Source organism: Phyllobates terribilis, unplaced genomic scaffold, assembly GCF_046119375.1.
Source record: "Phyllobates terribilis strain yellow unplaced genomic scaffold, ASM4611937v1 Scaffold_3__8_contigs__length_932513732, whole genome shotgun sequence".
Classification (NCBI taxonomy): Eukaryota; Metazoa; Chordata; class Amphibia; order Anura; family Dendrobatidae; genus Phyllobates; species Phyllobates terribilis.
Window position 1 is genome coordinate 813,448,839 of NW_027362763.1, and position 21,929 is coordinate 813,470,767.

At 43.3% G+C, this 21,929-nt stretch overlaps 1 protein-coding gene across 1 annotated transcript in view; it reads right to left on the reverse strand.

Moving 5' to 3' along the window:
• NOX3 (NADPH oxidase 3) overlaps positions 1–21,929 on the reverse strand; it is a 474,423-nt gene that overhangs the window by 54,680 nt on the left and 397,814 nt on the right. Inside the window, exon 11 of the mRNA XM_073673353.1 lies at positions 10,559–10,683. Within this exon, the coding sequence (XP_073529454.1) occupies positions 10,559–10,683 (125 nt within the window). The remainder of the gene's footprint in view (positions 1–10,558; positions 10,684–21,929) is intronic.

Here is a 21,929-nt window from a genome sequence, read left to right on the forward strand (position 1 = left end):
GCTGAAAAAAATTATATTCAATTTGCAACCTGATGGAGGTCAGTATAAATGGACTAATAGAACAAGTCCCACACACAGCTAGAAGCCTAAATATTTTTTCAGAGGTAGATGTAGAAAAAAATTATATTCAGTTTGCAACCTGATGGAGGTCAGTATAGATGGACTAATAGAACAAGTCCCACACACTGCTAGAAGGCCAAATATTTTTTCAGAGCTAGATGCAGAAAAAAATTATATTCAATTTGCAACCTGATGGAGGTCAGTATAGATGGACTAATAGAACAAGTCCCACACACAGCTAGAAGCCCAAATATTTTTTCAGAGGTAGATGCAGAAAAAAATTATATTCAGTTTGCAACCTGATGGAGGTCAGTATAGATGGACTAATAGACCAAGTCCCACACACTGCTAGAAGGCCAAATATTTTTTCAGAGCTAGATGCAGACAAACAAATTATTTTGAATTTGCAACCTGATGGAGGTCAGTATAGATGGACTAGTAGAACAAGTCCCACACACTGCTAGAAGGACAAATATTTTTTCAGAGCTAGATGCAGAAAAAAATTATATTCAATTTGCATCCTGATGGAGGTCAGTATAGATGGACTAATAGACCAAGTCCCACACACTGCTAGAAGCCCAAATATTTTTTCAGACGTAGATGCAGAAAAAAATTATATTCAGTTTGCAACCTGATGGAGGTCAGTATAGATGCACTAATAGAACAAGTCCCACACACTGCTAGAAGGCCAAATATTTTTTCAGAGCTAGATGCAGAAAAATATTATATTCAATTTGCAACCTGATGGAGGTCAGTATAGATGGACTAATAGACCAAGTCCCACACACAGCTAGAAGCCCAAATATTTTTTCAGAGCTAGATGCATAAAAAAATTATATTCAATTTGTAACCTGATGGAGGTCAGTATAGATGGACTAATAGAACAAGTCCCACACACAGCTTGAAGCCCAAATATTTTTTCAGAGGTAGATGCAGAAAAAAATTATATTCAGTTTGCAACCTGATGGAGGTCAGTATAGATGGACTAATAAAATAAGTCCCACACACTGCTAGAAGCCCAAATATTTTTTCAGAGCTAGATCCAGAAAAATATTATATTCAATTTGCAACCTGATGGAGGTCAGTATAGATGGACTAATAGACCAAGTCCCACACACAGCTAGAAGCCCAAATATTCTTTCAGAGCTAGATGCAGAAAAAAATTATATTCAATTTGCAACCTGATGGAGGTCAGTATAGATGGACTAATAGAACAAGTCCCACACACAGCTAGAAGCCCAAATATTTTTTCAGAGGTAGATGCAGAAAAAAATTATATTCAGTTTGCAACCTGATGGAGGTCAGTATAGATGGACTAATAGAACAAGTCCCACACACTGCTAGAAGGCCAAATATTTTTTCAGAGCTAGATGCAGACAAAAAATTATTTTGAATTTGCAACCTGATGGAGGTCAGTATAGATGGACTAGTAGAGCAAGTCCCACACACTGCTAGAAGGACAAATATTTTTCAGAGCTAGATGCAGAAAAAAAATTATATTCAATTTGCAACCTTATGGAGGTCAGTATAGATGGACTAATAGAATGATGCTATGCCCAAAAGGTTTTACTTCACTAGGTGCAGTAAAAAAATTGGTATTCTATACACAGGTGGTGTATCTTGCAACACAGATAGGCTACTCCACTGACTAACACACTCTGCAATACGCCAAAAAGGATTAGCTTTGCTAGATTCAGCCAAATGCTGTGAAAAAAACTTGCACAGCACTGGCACAGACCTGCCTGGCAAAATCTGATAGGAACTGATGTAACTTAGTCCTGAAAAGGACTGCAATTACAATTAGTCTTTACTCCCACAACCTATCTATTTAAGAGCACAGACCAGCCTCATAAAAGTCGTAGGAAATGCTGTAACCTAGTCCTTAAAAGGACTGCAATCACAACTATTCCCTACTCCCAAGCTATCTGTAGATTTGTGCGAAAATTGGCTTGAAATTAACAAGGTATAGCGCACACAGCAACAGTGGTGCCGTCTAACACGCAGCTGCAGCAGTGAGAAAATGGTGGCGACGGGGAAAATGGCTGGGTCTTATAGGGCAAGGACATGTGACATACACTGCCAATGACACATGCCCTTGCTTGTGTGAAAAAAAGCAGTTCGCTCCGTGTGTGCGCTGCTGATAGGCTGACAGATTGCACCTCCCCACTGTAAATGCGGGAAAGAGAAAAAAAAATGGAGATCTTCATTATTCCTGCAGAGATCCATCCCCTGCCCCTCCCCCCGCCCCGCTGTACGCTCAAACTGCGTATTAACATTAATTTTCATCATTACTGAGAAAAAATCCAGTTATGATTTTGGTGCACGAACAGTTATCGAACATAACCTCGAACAGCCGAATTTTTCTCAAATCGTTCGTGTTCGCCGAACGGCTCGAACACTGCCCAAAACAGCTCGAATTTGAGATTGGCGAACAGTTAGAGTCGAACAACGCTCATCTCTAATCTTAACCCTGATTATTTGCTTAAAAAGCAATCTAGAGAACACCGTTTTTCTGCCATTTCTGGATTCCATTAAAATTTTGTTGCAATGTGTCAGCAAACTTATTGACATGAGGTCGCTGTTAAAAATAGTTACCTACAGGCCAGCTATTTAAAACTGTGGTTTGTCCGTCACATGAATCACATATAATTGCGCTGAAAATTCTGCTATTTCTGGCGTCCATTGAAATTTTGTTGCAGTGTGTCAGTGAACTTATTGACACGAGCTTGCTGTTAAAAATAGTTACCTACTGGCCAGCTATTTAACACTGTGGTTTGTCCGTCACAAGGATTACATATAATTGCGCTGAAAATTCTGCCATTTCTGGCCTCCATTGAAATTTTGTTGCAGTGTGTCAGCGAACTTATTGACACAAGGTCACTGTTAAAAATTGTTACCTACAGGCCAGCTATTTAAAACTGTGGTTTGTCTGTCACATGGATGACATATAAGTTCGCTAAAAATTATGCCATTTCTGGTCTCCATTAAAATTTTGTTTCAGTGTGTCAGTGAAGTTATTGACACCAGTTTGCTGTTAAAAATAGTTACGTAGAGGCCAGCTATTTAAAACTGTGGTTTGTCCGTCACACGGATCACATATAAGTTCGCTCTAAATTCTGCCATTTCTGGCCTCAATTAAAATTTTGTTTCAGTGTGTCAGTGAAGTTATTGACATTAGTTTGCTGTTAAAAATAGTTACATACAGGCCAGCCATTTAAAACTATGGTTTGTCCATCACACGGATCACATATAATTGCGCTGAAAATTCTGCCATTTCTGGCCTCCATTGAAATTTTGTTGCAGTGTGTCAGCGAAGTTACTGACACGAGGTCGCTGTTAAAAATAGTTACCCACAGGCCAGCTATTTAAAACTGTGGTTTGTCCGTTACACGGATCACATATAAGTTCGCTAAAAATTCTGCCATTTCTGGCCTCCATTAAAATTTTGTTTCAGTGTGTCAGTGAAGTTATTGATACCATTTTGCTGTTAAAAATAGTTACCTACAGGCCAGCTATTTAAAACTCTGGTTTGTCCGTCACATGGATCACATCTAAGTTTGCTCCAAATTCAGCCATTTGTTGTGAGCGTGGAAGATATTGTCCTCCATTTAAAATGGGCAAGGCGCGTGTCAAGGGATGGGGAACTGGACGTGATGGTGACGGTGCATGCAGAGGCCGATGCCATGGGCAAGCTGAAATTGTGCCACAACAAACACCCACATCTTCTCGCCCGAACTTCCTGTCCCAATTACTAGTGGACCACAGCACACCACTATTGAACCCAGAGCAGTGTCAAAAGGCTGTTGGTTGGATGGCGGATAATGCTTCCAGTCACTTTGCCACCACCAGCGCCACCCTGTATTCCACACAGTCAAGTCTCAGTAGCCATGAGTCTGGACCGCATAAAGCTCATCCTGATCCTCCTTCCTCCCACCATGCTTAATGCCCGTAGACAACTGATCCCACACTTGGACACTCCAAAGAGCTGTTCACTTTTCCATTTATAGATTTGAGCCTCTCGCCTGGTCCACTTGAAGCAAGGCAAGAGGAGATTGCATGTAGCAATGCCCAAATATTTGAGCAGTCACGGTGCTACAAAGACGATGGTGGGAATGTGTCACAAGAGGTGGACGATAATGAGACACAATTGCCAGAAAGTCAGGAGGAGGACCAGGGTGCGGAAGTGGAAGACGAGGTGGTGGATGATATATTAACTAACCCAACCTGGCAGGAGGACATGCAGAGCGAGGACAGCAGCAAACAAGGGGAGGGAGGCAGAGCACTCCAACAGGCAGGAAGAAGCAGCGTGGTGGACGCAGACAGAAGATGGGCAACCATTCCTCGTAACACCAACATGACAAAAGCTGCCAGTACAACTGTTAGGTCTTCCGGAGTCTGGTTGTTTTTTAAAGGCTCTGCCGATAACCCTAAAAGGGCCATTTGCACCACCTGCCAGGCCAGCATCAGCAGGGGTAGCAAAACTACCAGCCTGACCACCACCAGCATGATCAGGCACATGGCAGCAAAGCACCCGACTTTGTGGGCCGAACTCCAGGGTCCAGGAACAGTGTCTGCGGGTGACACCACTGTTTCTTCTGCTGTTGTGCGTGCATGCCAATCTCCTGTCCATAGTGCATGCGAAGATGCCTCCTGCCCTGCACCTGTCATTGTACACTCTCAACTAGCAACATCAGCCAGAACGTCCTTGTCCCAGCACAGCATTCAGTTCTCCATGCCCCAGTCCTTGGAAGGCAAGAGCAAATACGCAGCCAACGCCCCACAGGCCACACTACTAAATTCCGACATTTCGCAACTGCTTGGACTCAAAATGTTGCCCTTTAGGCTCGTGGAGACGGAAGCTTTCCGCAACCTGATGGCGGCGGTCGTCCCGCGGTAGTCAGTCCCCAGCCGCCACTATTTCTCCCGGTGTGCTGTCCCCGCATTACACAAGCACATGTCCCACAACATTAGCCGTGCTCTCAACAATGCCGTTACTGGGAAAGTCCACCTAACCACGGACACGTGGACAAGTGCTTGTGGGCAGGGACGATACATTTCGCAGATGGCACACTGGGTTAACATTGTGGAAGCCGAGACCCATTCAGACCTTGGGATGGAACACATCCTCCCAATGCTGAGGATTGCGGGCCCTAGGTCGATCAGGGTTGCCCCCACAGTCTACAGCTCCTGCACCTCATCCTCCTCAGTCTCCTCCTCCTCTTCAGCCTCCATCTCCGAAATGACCACATCAGTCACAAGCTGGAAGCATTGAAGCACTGCCTCAGCAAAGCGGGAACAGGCTGTGCTGAAGCTAATATGCTTAGGTGACAAACCACACAATGCTGAAGAGTTGTCGAAAGCTCTGAAAAAGCAGGCGAATCTGTGGCTGACACCTCTGAACATACAGCCAAGCATGGTCGTGTGTGACAATGGCCGGAAACTGGTGGTGGCTCTGAGGCTAGGCAAGCTTACACATGTACCATGCCTGGCCCATGTGCTTAACATCTCGTGGTTCAGCAGTTTCTCAAAACCTACCCAGAGCTGCCGGATCTGCTTGTCAAAGTACGCCGCCTGTGTGCCCATTTTACAATGTCAGCTACATCTTCCGCCGCCCTTGCCGTGCTTCAGCAGCATTTACAGCTTCCAGCTCACTGACTGTTGTGTGATGTCCCCACAAGTTGAAACTCTATGCTGCATATGTTGGGAAGGATTTGTGAGCAGAAGAGGGCAATTGTTGACTACCAGCATCAACAAGGCCATCGGTATTCAGTTCAGAATCCATACATAAGAAATCAGGAGTGGACATGGATGTCAGACATCTGTACCATCCTCCTAAACTTTGAGGACTCCATCAAGATGGTGAGCAGCGATGACGTCATAATTAGCATCACCATCCCACTTCTCTGTCTTCTGAAACGCTCTCTGCTCACTATCAAAGAGAATGAATAGCACGGGGAGCACGATGAGATGGAGCAAGGAATCATACAGTGTGATTCCACACAGCCCGCCCAACGTGGATTGGGTGACAATGAGGAAGAGGACGAGGAGGAGGAAGAACATGAGCTAGTTTCCTTCGCTATAGACAGTACTACCTGCACAACTGTCATACCGTCTGTTCAGCATGGATGGCCCGAGGTCAAGGAGGAGGAGGATGAGGAGGAGCGCATGGTCAGTCATCCTCGTGGTGAGGACACGGAAGTCTTGCCTGTTAGCTGTCTAGCACACTTGGCTGAGTTTATATTACACTGGACACGTGGCATGAACTGGCTCTCTAAGCCAGACATGGGTATACGATTCCTGATTTTGTCTATTTGCTCTTGTCTTCCTCCTTCTCCTCATCCTCATCCTCCACCACCATATCACCACCATATCACCATATCTATGCCTCCTACCTGGGACATTGGAGTTTCTCCAAATTTTTGGCAGCCGTTGCATTCACTGCATAGGCAAACAGTATGGGAGACCCACTTCCTAATAATGGGAACATTGTTTTCAGGAGGTCCTCTGACCTCTATGTCTCTTGCAAGGGACATTAGAGTGCCTCCAAATTTTTGGCAGCCATTGGACTCACTGCATTCCCAATAACTGTATAGCAGACCCTCTCCCTTCTAATGGGAACATGTCGCACTTGTTACTGTGGCCCAGCTCTATGTGTCTTTAAATTGTTAGTGGGGTTTTTCCTAAATTCTGTCAGCCGTTGGACGCAGTGCATACCCAATAACTGGATAGCACAACCGATCCTTTCTAAGAACATGTTGTTACTGTGGCGCAGCTCTATGTGTCTTTAAATTCTTAGTGAGGTTTTTCACAAATTTTGGCAGCCATTGGACTCACTGCATACCCTATAACTATAAGCAGATCCTCTCTTTATAATGGGAACATGTCGTTACTGTGGCCCAGCTCTGTGTTTTTAAATTGTTAGTAGGTTTTTTCCTTAATTTTGGCAGCCGTTGGACTCACTGCATACCCTATAGCTGTATAACAGACCCTCTCCTTTCAAATGGGAACATGTTGTACTCATTACTGTGGCCCAGCTCTATGTGTCTTTAAATTGTCATTGGGGTTTTTCCCAAATTCCCAGTCACCGCATGGGCATTACCACTGTAGGAGACCCACTGCTTTATAAAGAGAACATTTTTTTTACTGAGACTCTCCTCTCTGTCTCTTCGAAGGGGTATTGGGGTGCGTCCAAATTTTTGGCAGCCCTTGCAGTCACTGCATATGCAATAACAGTATAGGAGACCCACTTTTTAATAATGGGAACAACAAAGCACAGCCAACTGCTGGCCCTTTAAGAATAGTAAGGGCCACCTGATGGCCCTATAAAAATAGTATTTGTGACTTTCAGAGTGTCTCCTTCATAAATGAAACAGGATGTGACTGATGATGTCTCACACACCACATGGACAGATAAGGTAGTAAATTGTTAAAATGACATTTCCCGGTGAATGCATTTTTCACCGTTGAAAGCAATGCAAAAGTGCAAAAACGCATCAAAAACGCTACGTGTGAACATTGCCCAAGGTGTGGAGGAGCATTTTTGTTTTTGTATGTTTATTATGTTTTTTATACAAGTCATTACCCTCGAAAGGATGTTCCTTAACATTTTTCCCATGAAAATCCAATTTGGTATCGTTTTTGTGTGTTTTATTGTGAATCAGTAAAAGTGGCACAATACCTTTGACAACATTGTTGACAGAAGTGACCTGGGAGTTAGAGATGCTTCCAGGGGTCTTCCCTATGCTGTTCCCATGACATTTGAGCACTGTTCCCATCGATTTGGGCAATTTTTACTCCCTCCGCAGACCGCCGGGGAAGGCCGCCAGAAAAATGCTCGAGTTTCCTATAGACTTACATTGCGCTTGTTGCTCGGACCGAGTACACGAGCATTTCATCTGTGTAAAACTGATGCTTTCAATAGATGTAAAATAAATTGTTTCTATAGTTCATTCCGAGGGGAAATTTAGTGTCTAATTGCAATATCCAAAATGACTCACGTAATGCCAGCTGCTTTTGCCAGTTACCCCCACTGCTTGGACTGTCATCTTTCTCAATACCAACAAAGGAAAGTTGAGAAATATCACCTTTATGTGTGACAGTGAAGTGTTTTTCTGCTCCGGAATAGCCAGAGTTGTTGCTATTCATGTTAGAAATGTGCTCCGCTATTCTCTTTTTCAGCTTCCTTGTGGTGTATCCTATATAGGACAAATTACATGCATTACATTGAATACAGTATACTATATGGCTGGATTCACAGTTGAACAATGACCTTATTTGACGGGAAGTACCTTGTGAGGAGAAAGAATTGCGTTTTTTGTTATCGTCATAACAGCATACATTGTATCTAACAGCGGCACACTTGAAAAAGCCTGTGAAAGAAAGCCAAGTGGTAGATGATTTGGGATTGTGGACAAGACTCAGTGACAACATGTCACCCAGGGACCGAATGTTCCTGATAGCAATAAACTGGGGGCTGTAGGCGATAGAAAATGTAACCGATGAAAAAGAGAGAGATTTGATGTGGTTGCTGGAATTATACAATAAATTGTGGCATGAAGTGTTCATTAAATGTTGTGTTATCATTAGTAATAGGCTTTTAGACAGAGGCTACAATAGATTTAATATCAAAGAAACTCTTGGTCAGGTTAGGAACAGTTCACTTCAAGGAAGCTTAAAAAGAGAATAGCAGAGCACATTTCTAACATGAATAGCAATGCAAGAACTATGGCTATTCCGGAGAGGCAACACACTTCACTGCCACACAAAGGCGATATTTCTCAACTTTCCTTGTTGGTATCGAGAAAGTTGACCATCCAAGCCATGGGGGTAACTGGCAAAAGCAGCTGGCATTACGTGAGGCATTTTGGATATTGCAATTAGGCGCTTGCACATATAGGGTGCCGGGCATCCCGTCTAATTGAATAGTAGGGGCGTGTAATAGGTTGCTGGCTAGGCACGGTGCTGCATGTGTGTGAATTACACCCTATTGCAAGCTTCATCTGTGTGCAGTTTTAGTGTTAGTCAATCACCCTAGTGAGTGCTTGTTCATCAGCATTCTTCTAACAAAAGGGGGCCTGCTGCATCCTGTTGTGCATTTTCCTTGACATTTTGGCTGGTAACTATCAATGCCTTTTTGCTATTTTCTAATTGAATTTTTGAATTTTTTTTAAAAATTCCATTTTTTGCTTGGCTGTACTGTTTGATATTGCAATTAGACACTAAATTTCCCCATGGAATGAACTATATAAACAATTTATTTTACATCTATTGAAAGCATTAATTTTACACCGTTGAAATTGTATATATTTATATATTTTCTGTTTAATATTTCTTAGATAATGTTTCATTGTTGGTATTGCAATTCATGATACCAGAATGCAATTTACACATTAGCGATTTTTTGAATCCATGCAGCTGACTTCTCTTCTAATTAGAATAACAGTCTTCATCTGTGTCTGGGGGATGGTATATATAGCAGCATATTCACTAACCTCCATATATCCCATGAATAAGGGTGTTTTTGTACATCAGAAACGCGCCAGGCTCTGAGGTTTCCACATTTTTAATATTTTAATCTTTAACCAATGAAGACATTTGCTTTATTTTCTGGTTGGATGTGCTGATGAACTTCGTTTTCCTTCACTCTACATGGCTGTAATCTCCAGTGGGTACGTCACTCACCAATAGACTCCTATCAGAACTGAAGATTGTTAATGTGGTGAGCTCCTAACCTCCCCTTCCCTGCATCCCATACTGCTCTGACATAGAGAATTACTGTAGTAAAAGCTGATGTTAAAAACGCATTGCATACAGATTGCATACTCATGTCATACGGCTGTCGGATGCTAGGTGAGGAAAAAAGCACACTCGCATAGGACACAAACGCAAGGAGAGAAAAAAAATGCATGAAACTTGCCTGACACTCGCCAGACACTGGTCAACTTTTTTGGCTGAGAATCTCAGCTACTTTACATACACAGATGTGAGCGAACCCTAATAGCACGTATTGATAACTCTAGCGAGTTGTTTTTCACCTGCATGGATGCAATCACTTGCTCTTTTATACTTGTGGATGTGTTAAGTGAGATTTCTGGACATTTACTTTGCATTCCTTTTTTTTGTACTTTGATGTCTTGTTGGGGCTTGCTAAATTGAGGGTTTAATTGGTCCAAATACTCTTCATTTGCACCTGGGACCGCACATAGAGAGCAAACAACCACATTTTTGCCAATGCACATGGCTGATTTTCTATGCGCACCAATGATCTGTGTGCAAAATATTTGCAGCATGCATTACTGTTTTGTTTTACAGATCAGAATAATGCTTGCAATGTAAAGCCTACTCCGGCACCTGTCCACAACACAGATGAGCCCCCGAAGCTGCACATAGAGCCAGTCTTGGCTGCAATTTACACACGTGACTGGTCTGATTTCCAACATGGCTATCTGAACCATACCGTACTATACACATATTCTGCCGTAAATTAACTTTTTGTTACCCTGTATGTGAGTCTGCTATGTATCTGAATTCCTTATTCCAGTTGGGTCTTCCAAAATTCGTTTTATGCCTTAGTCCTGTTATGACATCCAGGTCATTATCACAATGTAAAGCTATGTGTGAAGCCTAGAACAAAAAAAATGATTTGTTAATAATAATAAATGAATAAGATTTAGCCATAAAAGTTTATACACCCCTTTCCCCACAATACCAGGGTTTCATTCCGTTCAAGTAGTATCCAATTGGGTGTTTTGTACTAAAATTCATCAACAAATTTTAAATACATATTAAAATTTCAAACATATTAACACCTTGTTGTCGTCTGTACATAAATATTAAATTTAACCATTTCTATTTAAAGTTTTTAAGGCTCTGTTCGCATTGACATTTTTCTTGATCCACCATGGTAAAACTAACCTGACAGGCATTGGCTGTATGATCTCAGCCAGGTACAGATGCTTCTCACAAAATTAGAATATCATCAAAAAATTAATTGATTTCAGTTCTTCAATTCAAAAAGTGAAACTCATACATTATATAGAGTCATTACAAACAGAGTGATCTATTTCAAGTGTTTATTAATGTTAATGTTGATGATTATGGCTTACAGCCAATGAAAACACAAAAGTCATTATCTCAGTAAATTAGAATAATTAACAAAAAACACCTGCAAGGGCTTACTGTCACAGGTGTGTCAGAGGTGACAGACAGTCGCCCTGCAGTGGTTTGCAGGAGATCTACTCGTTTGACAATGCAGACAGCTGCCTAGATAGGAGGCTGTGTTTAGGACCCAGCGATTACCTCCCTTTAGTCTGGGTGTATATATACCTGGTGTGTCTAGGTGGGCATCGCTGGTTATATTCATTTCTACTTGGAACTTGGCTGAAGTAGCATCACATCCTCTACGGAGTCTTGAGACTGTGTGCCCTGTTGGAGTTCTTCTAAAAGCTAAGTTGTTATTTCCCTGTGTTGTCTTCCCCTTTTGTCTTTAGAGTGCTAGCGGAGGTTGACTAGTGCTAATCTCCTTCTACCCCAGCTACAACCTTATGCCAGGGATAGTAGGGCAAGGCACACAATCAGCGACAGCTGCGGAGACTGTATAGGGACATTAAAGTGAGACAGGGTGACCCTAGTCCAGATTAGGAGGTCACCTCTTCCCCCTTTCCCTAGTGTCTGGGCTCTCTTTCCCTTTCCCCTCTGTATTGCACTCACACCTGGTGTGACACTTACGAAATATTTAAAAAGGTTTCTTAAGTCTGTTTCAGTAGGCTCCATAGTCATGGGGAATACTGCTGACTTGACAGATGTCCAGAAGGCAGTCATTGACACACTCCACAAGTAGGGTAAGCCACAAAAGGTCATTGCTAAGGAAGCTGGCTGTTCACAGAGTGCTGTATCCAAGAATATTAATGGAAAGTTGAGTGGAAGGAAAAAGAGTGGTAGAAAAAGGAGCACAAGCAACCGGGAAAACTGCAACCTTGAAAGGATGGTTAAGAAAAGGCCATTCAAAAATTTGGGGGAGATTCACAAGGAGTGGACTGCTGCTGGAGTCATTGCTTCAAGAGCCACCATACACAGACGTATCCAGGACATGGGCTACAAGTGTTGCATTCCTTGTGTCAAGCCACTCATGAAACGTCTTACCTGGGCCAAGGAGAAAAAGACCTGGACTTTTGCTCATTGGTCCAAGGCGTTATTTTCAGATGAAAGTAAATTTTGCATTTCATTTGGAAATCAAGGTCCCAGAGTCTGGAGGAAGAGTGCAGAGGCACACAATCCAAGCTGCTTGAGGTCTAGTGTGAAGTTTCCAAAATTGGTGATGGTTTGGGAAACCATGTCATCTGCTGGTGTAGGTCTACTGTGTTTTATCAAGACAAAGTCAGTGCAGCCATCTACCAGTAAATTTTAGAGCATTTCATGCTTCCCTCTGCCGACAAGATTTTTGGAGATGGAAATTTCATTCTCCACCAGGACTTGGCACCTGTCCACACTGGCAAAAGTACTAATACCTGGTTTAAAAACAACAGTATCACTGTGCTTGATTGGCCAGCAAACTCACCTGATCTTAACCCCATAGAGAATCTATGGGGTATTATCAAAAGGAAGATGAAAGACACCAGACTCGACAATGGAGACGAGCTGAAGTCTGCTATCAAAGCAACCTGGGCTTCCATAACACCTCAGCAGTGCCACAGGCTGATCTATGCCACGCCGAATTGAAGCAAAAGGAGCCCCGACCAAGTATTGAGTGCATTTACTGAACACACATTTCAGTAGGCCAACATTTCGGATTTTAAAAATATTTTTCAAGCTGTTGCTATAAAGTATTCTAATTTACTGAGATAATGAGTTTTGTGTTTTCATTGGCTGTAAGCCATAATCAACATTATCAGAAATAAACAATTGAAATAGATCACTCTGTTTGTAATGACTCTATATAATATATGAGTTTCACTTTTTGTATTGAAGAACTGAAATAAATTAACTTTTTGATGATATTCTAATTTTGTGAGAAGCACCTATATATTTGATTCTGAAATGGTGTAGCGTTTCAGAGAAAAACATACTTTAGAGTTCAAATTGAACTTTGTTCTTTTTTTCATCCCTGTTTACCCTATTCACTCTCTCCCTGGTCCTTGAATGCTTGCTCCTGAAATGCTCCATCTATGAGAAGGCTTCCGTGTTTGCTGGGACAGGTCCAAGTCATCACCATATCAATTCATCTAGCCTCCATTACTGATTTTGCTGGAAAATCAATGAGTACTGCCTGCCTTACAGGCGCTAATACTTACACCATTCCCCCAAACATTCGCCTACTTTCATGGAATGTGCAAGGCTTGAATACTCCTGTAAAAAAGAAAAAAGTTCTGACTGACATTGAAAGATGAAATTCCTATATGGTCTTCCTCCAGGAGACCCATTAGAGAAAGACAGATCACCCAACCCCATAAGCCTACTGGATTGGCTGTTTTCTGGAGGCCTTTCATGCATCTAAAAGTAGAGGAGCCGCTATTCTAATTAAAAAAGCCTTGCCATATTCTATCTTACGGGGATCCAGAGGGTATATTTCTTCTCATTAACCTAACAATTGCAAACATACCATATACTCGTTTGAATGTGTATGTTCCTCCAACACCTTATCAGAACTTTTATGCTTCCCTATTGGCCCTCCTTTCGGGTAAAGCTATTCATACTATAGTGATGGCAGTAGACTTTAACACAGTTACAACCTGACCAAGATAAATCAGGCACACCAGACAAAACATCTTCAACCACAGTAGCTTTACTCTCTATTTTATCTACCCTGAACCTATGTGATCCCTGGTTATCCTACTGGTCATCCTACTTCATCCCACTGTCTGAGACTATTCATATTATTCTCATGAGCATGACTCATATTCCTGAATTGATTGTTTTTTATTAGCTGACTCCTTGACCTGAGATACAACTTACCACCCTATAGCCATATCAGATCATGGCCGGGTATCACTGTCCTTGGATTTTCTTCCAACCACTAATAAAAGTTTTAAAAGGAACTTTCCATCCTACCTAACATCTTCCACAGATTTTCAGTCTTTAATAAAACTCCAGGCACTGATGGCCTTTCAAGTGAATATTATAAGTGAAAAAGCATTTGACAAGGTTTCATGGCCTTACCTATGTGCAACCCTAATCACATGACAACATATTAATGAAAGGGTGTGCACTACATTGACCATCAATGGAAAAGAAACTGATCCAAATCATCCCTTCAGAGTTATTAGACAAGGCTGCCTCCTCTCATCAATCCTATTTAACCTATCTATAAACCCTTCTACTTTACCATATTGAAAATTCTCCTCTATGCTCTGGGGTCACAATAGGTCAACAGGTGGTTAAAGTGGAAGCTTTTGCTGACAATTTACTCTTAATGGTCTCCTCCCAGAGAAAAAGACTTCCTGCTATCCTAGAGATTCTAAAAAAATAGGAGCTTTCTTGGATTGGGTTACATGCCTAACATGGATATATGTGAGGCACTAATTTTGAAAGGTCTGGCCCATCCGACTTGGACACACACAATACCAATTAAATGGAATCTTTCTTTTTTTATGCTATCTTGGTGTGAAGGTTACTAGGATGCCTGCAGGCATTTTTTCTTCCAACATCCAAACATACATAACAAAACTGTAATAAAATCTGTCTACATGGAAGAAGTTTTCCCTCACTTTTATAGGTAGAGAAAATCTCTTAAAAATTATAGAAATCCCCAAACTGCTTTATTTTATGCAGGTACTCCTGGTCTATCTGCACCCTAGAGATGAGCAAATAATTAAATTTCTTTACCAATCGTTCTTTGGTGTTAACAAAAAATTAAAAATCTGTTTTAAAATCCTGCAGCAATCTAGACTATACAGTGGCCTAAACTTTCCAGAAATACACACATTAAATTTAGCCTCTTTGCTTCGAATAACTAGTGACTGGATTCACAATACTTTATACTACACTGATCCTCACTTAGACCAGACATTGTTTCCACGACTATCCTTATCCAACCTTGTACACTCTCCTGATGTAGACCTTCCATCAACAGTAAGGGAAAGCCCTGTGTTAAGGGGACGGTTGCAAACAACTTTATTAAATAATGGAAAGCAACCGAACCCGGGGTCTGTGATGCAGCCTGGAGGACTGCGGCCGAACACCTTCCGGGTAAGAAGGTAATACAACCAACTGAAATAACAATCCCTTTCCGTGTTACTGCACACCGGAACGGGAATAGGGATTCTCACTATCTCTGTTAACTGCACGATAGATGTCCGATAAATAATGTAGCCGTAGCCCTGTTTACAGCACAGGGACTACACAGCAGGCGCTAGGATGCGTGTGTGATACACACCAGCGTATATGTGCTCCCAGCCGGCGTGCTAACGGACTGAGGAGTATCTCTCCACGTGGCTTACAGGCGGTGCCGGGAATACGGCATCTGCAGACTGCTCGGAGTATATGGCGACCCCTTTGTCGGAGCCAGACTGTCAGACGAAGCTACCTGCCTCCCTCCATATAAGGCTGCCTATCCCCCGCTAAACCTGCCTGACAGAAGCTAAAGCACACGTGGAGCCCAAACGACCAAACGTCCACACAACAACTCCATCACAGCTCAATGATCAGAGCGCGCCGCCATGCTTGTGGGCGGGCTATTTAAAGATTAAGCCCTGCCCACCGTCGCACTATTGGTGATGTCACCCAAGACCAATCAGGCGGTGCCAGGTCACCGGATCAGCTGACTCCCAAACCACTAATCACGGTCCGCCATGTCATGGGCATGCTCACTGCAGTGAATCCTGGACTTAGGCTGTAGCAGCCCTGTTTCCCTCAGCAACCTACACTTCATGTTGCTAGGAACAAAGACCTGAGAGACAACTTGTACATCTCATGCACCAGGGACGGACTGATGATGATGCTGAGCAGCATCAGCCCCAGCTGGACCAGAATGGGAGACCACAGAATCCACTGATGGTTCGGAACCCATTTTGAATCCAGCAAATGCCCGACGCCTAGCATCCTGTTCACATAATGGCAGGCCAGGAACAAAACGAAGACACTTAAAAATTTAGACCTTCTTTTATCTTTACACAAAACTTTTGTGGGAATCTCTGATATCTAAGACGGTTATCCACAAATAGTATTTGACATTTCATATAAACAAGGCCTTCGTTCAATTGGTAATTTTGTTAACCTAACCAAAAGATAAATTGACTCACTTCAGATTCTCAGAGAAAGACACCCAGAAATATATATCCTATTTTTTTACTTACAGGCACCAAATTATGTGGGTAGATGCCTCCGTACCCTTTCACTTTCCAAGTAGGACCAAGCACTTCATAGGGCTGTGCTGTATAGCTATCTCTATATTCCCATTGAATGCAACTCAACCTCAACAGATCTTGTTGGAAGCTATCAGTATCTGACATTGAGCGCTCTGACTTATTAACTATGCTAACGAGTGATGAGTGAGCCTGCTCACCACCTTTCGTTACTCGCCCGAGCATCACGGTTCTTGACATGCTCGTTACTCAGCGAGTATTTTTTGAATGTTTGGGCAGGAGCTTGAGTCCCCGCCCCTCATGTTTGGCATATATTAGGCAGCCAATTACCATGCAGGGATTGTGTGACAGTCGCTGTAATGCCGTACCCATGTTGGTTGTGGCATTACAGTGATTGGTTGGCCACATAGCATCATCAGGTCTATATAGGACCCAGGACCCTATGCTCGTCACAGTCTGCCGGTCAAAGACACAGAGTAGGGAGAGCTGCAACTGAGCGAGGGAGAGAATTGGTGGTTATTTTAAACAGAGATTCCACACAACCATTATAAATCTACTCTAACAGTTCTTGTAAGGGTTCATTTTGAAGAATATTAATCATGCTGATAGCACTAGTTAGGCAAAGTTTGTGGAGAGCTAGTATAGTACAGAATAGGGTCCATTGCATGTTCTTTTTGAACACCTATCAATAGCCCTAAATATCAAGGCTAATAATATTCTTTTTGCTCTTAATCCTGTTAATATTGGTGAAAAGCAGTATAATATTCAATTTTTACTGCTCAATTTGCTCGTTAGCAGCATACAGCCAGATTTGGTTGATTTGAATAGCATTGCTGTATTGTGGAAGCAGAGAAACTTGTCCATCATCTCAGGTGGTCAAATATTGCTGCAGTATTAATCCTGACTTTGTTTTGCAAGCTGCAAAAGACTATACTCCATTAAAAGTATGCTACTTGTGTGTCTAAAATACATTCACACTTGTTTGCTTACCAATAGCATTGGTACACCGGCACTGGGCAAAAGAATTGGTCATCAGACGGGAGCAAAAAGATTATGCTCCATTTAAAGTCTGCTACTTGTGTATCTAAAATATATTCTTACTTGTTCGCTGACCAATAGCATCGGTATACCGGCACTAGCCAAAAGAATTGGCCATCAGACGTGAGCAAATACTGCGGTATTAAGCCTAATTTGTTTTGCAAGCTGCAAGAGATTATACTCCATTTAAAATGGGCAAGGTGTGTGGTAAGGGACGGTGAAGTGGACGTCATGCTGATGGCGCAAGCAGAGGCCGAGGCAGTGGGCAAGATGAAACTGTGCTTGCTGAGGGAGCACAACAAAAACACCCACTTCATGTCGACCTACCTTCCTGTCCCACTTTCTAGGGGGACACGGAATACCACTCTTAAAGCCAGAGCAGTGTGAAAAGGTTGTTGGGTGGATATCAGATAATGCTTCCAGTCAGTTTGCCCCACCACCACCAGCCTGTCTTCCACAAGGCCCAGTCTCAGTAGCCGGGAGTCTGGACCACATATTTCTCACCCTGATCCTCCTCCATCCCACCATGCCGAGCGCCCGGAGAGAAGTGATCCCATACTTGGACTCTGTGAAGAGCTGTTCACATTTCCATTTATATATTCTGGCCTCTCGCTCGGTTTGCTTCAAGAGGGGCAAGTGGAGATCGCATGTAGCGATGCCCAAATATTTGAGCAGCCACGGTCACATGGAAGTGATGGTGGGAAAGTGCAATTACTGTCGCAAGAGGTGGATAATTATGATGAGACACAATTGCCAGCAAATCAGGAGGAGACCAAGGGTGCATACGTGGAAGTTGAGGTGGTGGATGATGAAGTCGCTGACCCAACCTGGCAAGGTGACATGCTGCAAGGACAGCAGTGCAGAGGGAGAGGGAGGCGTAGCACCACAACAGGCAGGAAGAAGCAGTGGGGTTGCCACAGACACAAGGCAGGCAACTGTTCCCCAAAACACAAATATGAGGGAAGTTGCCAGTCCAACTGTTAGGTCTTCCCGATTCTGACTCTTTTTTTAAAGACTGTCCAGTTAACCAAAAAAAGGCCATTTGCAACATCTGCAATGCCAGCATCAGCAGGGGCAGCAAAACTACCAGTCTGACCACCACCAGCATGCTCAGGCACATGACAGGAAAGCACCCGACTAGTTGAGTCAAATGCTAGGGTCCAGAAACAGTGTCTGCTGGTGACACCACTGCCCTCTCCCCCTGTTGTACATGCCCGCCAAGCCTCTGTCCATAATGCAGGCGAAGATGCCTACCACTCTGCACCGGTTGTTGCACACTTGCAACCATCACTGTCAGCAACCACGCCCACGTCCTTGTCCCAGCGCAGCATTCAGTTGTCCCTGCCCCAGTCCTTGGAACCCACGCACAAATACGCAGCCACCAACCTACAGGCTACAATACTAAACTGCCACATTTCTTGACTGCTTGAACTAGAAATGTTGCCTTTTAGGCTCGTTGAGACCGAAGCTTTCAGAAACCTCATGGCATCAGCAGTCCCTTGGTCCCTCATCAACACTATTTCTCCCAGTGTGCTGTCCCTGCCTTACATAAGCACATGTCCCAGAAAATTAACCATGCCCTCACCAACGCAGTTATTGGGAAGGTCCACCTAACCACGGACACGTGGACAAGTGCTTGTGGCAAGGAAGAGTACATTTCACTGACAGCTCTCTGGGTTAATATTGTGGAAGCTGGGACCGAGTCGGACCCTAGGACAGAACACTTTCTCCTAATGCCGAGGATTGCGGACCCTGGGTCAATCAGGGTTGCCCTCACATTCTACAGCACCTCGTACTCCTCCTCTTCTGGCCTCCATCTCTGAAATTACCACATCAGTCGCAAGCTGGAAGCACTGCAGCACTGCACATCAACAGGTTCTGCTGAAGCTTATCTGCTTAGGCGACAAACCGCAAACCATTGCAGAGTTGTTTAAAGCTGTAACAGAGCAGGCAGATCTGTGGCTCTCACCACTGAACCTACAGCTAAGCATGGTCATGTGTGTTAATGGCCAGAACCTGGTGGTGGCTCAGAAGCTTGGTGACCTCGCACACTTACCATGCCTGGCCCATATGCTCAAGCTAGTGGTTCAGCGGTTTCTCAAAACCTACCCAGATCTGCTTGAGCTCCTTGTGAAAGTACACCATGTGTGTGCCCATTTCCGAAAGGCAGCTGCAGCTTCCGCCACCATAACAGTGCTTCAGCACCATTTGCAGCTTCCAGCTCACCGACTGGTGTGTGATGCCACCAAGCGTTGAAACTCAACATTGCATATGTTGGGAAGGATTTGTAAACAGCAGAGGGCAGTTGTTGAGTATCAGCTTTAACATGCCTGTCGGTATTCAGGTCAGTCTCCGCACATAAGAGCTGATGAGTGGGCATGGATGTCTGACATCTGTGCCATTCTCCAAAGCATTGAGGACTCCACCAAGATGGTGAGCATCGATGACACCATAATTAGCATCACTATCCCCCTTCTCTGTCTACTTAAATGCCCGCTACTCAAAATTAAAGAGGAGGAATTGCAGTCGGAGCATGATGAGATGGAACAAGGAACTATGCAGAATGATGCTACATAGCCCAGCCTCATCTCATCACAAAGCAGTTTGGGTGATAATGAGGAGGAGTAGCAGGAAGAGTAGGAGGAACAGGAGCTGGATTCCTGCGCTACAGACAGTACTACACACACCACACTCATGCCATCTGTTCAGCGTGAATGGCTTGAAGAGGGGGAGGACGAGCAGAAGGACTAGGAGGAGGATGAGGAGGAGAACATGGACGGTTGTCCTCTTGGTAGTGACAGGGAAGTCTTGGCTGTTGGCAGTCTGGAACACATGGCTGAATTTATGTTCCGCTGCCTTTCCCGTGACCCTTGCATTGTACACATTTTGGGCAACAGTAATTACTGGTTGGTCACAATTTTAGACTCACGCTACATGGAGAACTTTTCACAGTTCCTTGGACAACCAAGGAGTACAGGTGAGGGAGACACAAACGAAATGAAGCAGAGGCAGGGGAATATTGTCAAAGGTCTGGGACAGTTTTCTCAGACCCTCCCAGTGTCCAGGCCCTGATGCGTGGGGTACTCTGGCAAGGAGGAAAAAGTTTTGGAAGATGCTGAAGCAGAACATTGCTGACCGTACCAGTGTCCTCCGTAATTCCTCTGTGCCTTGCAACTATTGGATATCCAAGCTGGACATGTGGCATGAACTGTCGCTCTACGCCTTGGAGGTCCTGGCCTGCCCTGCCACTAATTGATAGGTGCATCTGTCTGTCAACTGAAAATGCTGACAGGCTGAGTCTTATAAAAATGACCAAGGGCTGGATTGGGCTGCACTTCTCAACACCACCAGATGATAGCAGTGGAACAAATACTCAAATCCAGTGTTTTTTTATGAAGGGTCTATTCCCATGCGCCCCTTCACACCCAGACTTGAGTGTACACTTCAGGATTTCATCTATTTCATGTAGTCCTCCTCCTTATCCTTCTCCTCATCCTCCAAAGCAATATCACCAGGGTGACCATCATGCAATGCCCACATATTTTTTTTAAGGGTGTTTATGATGCCCATAGTAACTATTTTTAGAGGACTACCTCTAACTTTATATAAAATATATAATATAAATAATGTTTTTGAGCCAATGCACTTAGTGCATGTGTACTAACAGTCTAGGAGACCCACTCCTTAATAATGGAAAATCAATTTTTTACTGAGGCCCTCCACTAGGTCTCTTCAAATTGGTATTAGAACGCGTCCTAATTTTTGACAGCCCTTGAACTTGCTGCATGCGCAATAACAGTATAGGACACCCACTCCTTAATAATTTTTAAAACTATTTTTCTGAGGTCCTCCACTGCCTCTCTTCAAATTGGTATTGGAGTGTTTCCTCATTTTTGGCAGCCCTTGCACTTACTGCATATGCAATAAAAGTAAAGGAGACCCACTCCTAAATAATGGAAAGACCAATTCAAATTTATATTCTACAATATTAACTCTTATCTGAAATTTGTGTACGGGTGAGCTATCGCACTATGGGTAGCGAATTACATGCATCCAGACAAGGATTATTGCCTCATACTCTGACTGCTGCAAGCAAACAAAAAAATCTATTTCTTATTGATACCGCTGTTAGCTGCTTTGAGGATAGGGACAGGTGCTAGGTATCATCACCTGGAAATGAGTGTTCATATTCTGGTCACATCCATATCTTCCACAGTGCATAACTTGATTGATTTTTTTCATGCACTTGTTGACCTATTCATATTTTTTAATGGTGATCTGCAATTGATGAAAGCAGACAGGGTTGCTAGCGGAGCCAGTTCAATTCTATTTTTTATTGTACTATATTACCTCGCTTATCTGAGATTCGTGTATGGGTGACCTATAGCAGTAGGGATAGAGTCTTACAGGCATCCAGTCAGGGATTATTGTATTATACTCCATGCTGAAAAAACAATTCTATTACCTATTGATAACGTTGATAGCTGCTTTTAAAATAAGGACAGGTGCTAGATGGTATTATCATCTGGAAAG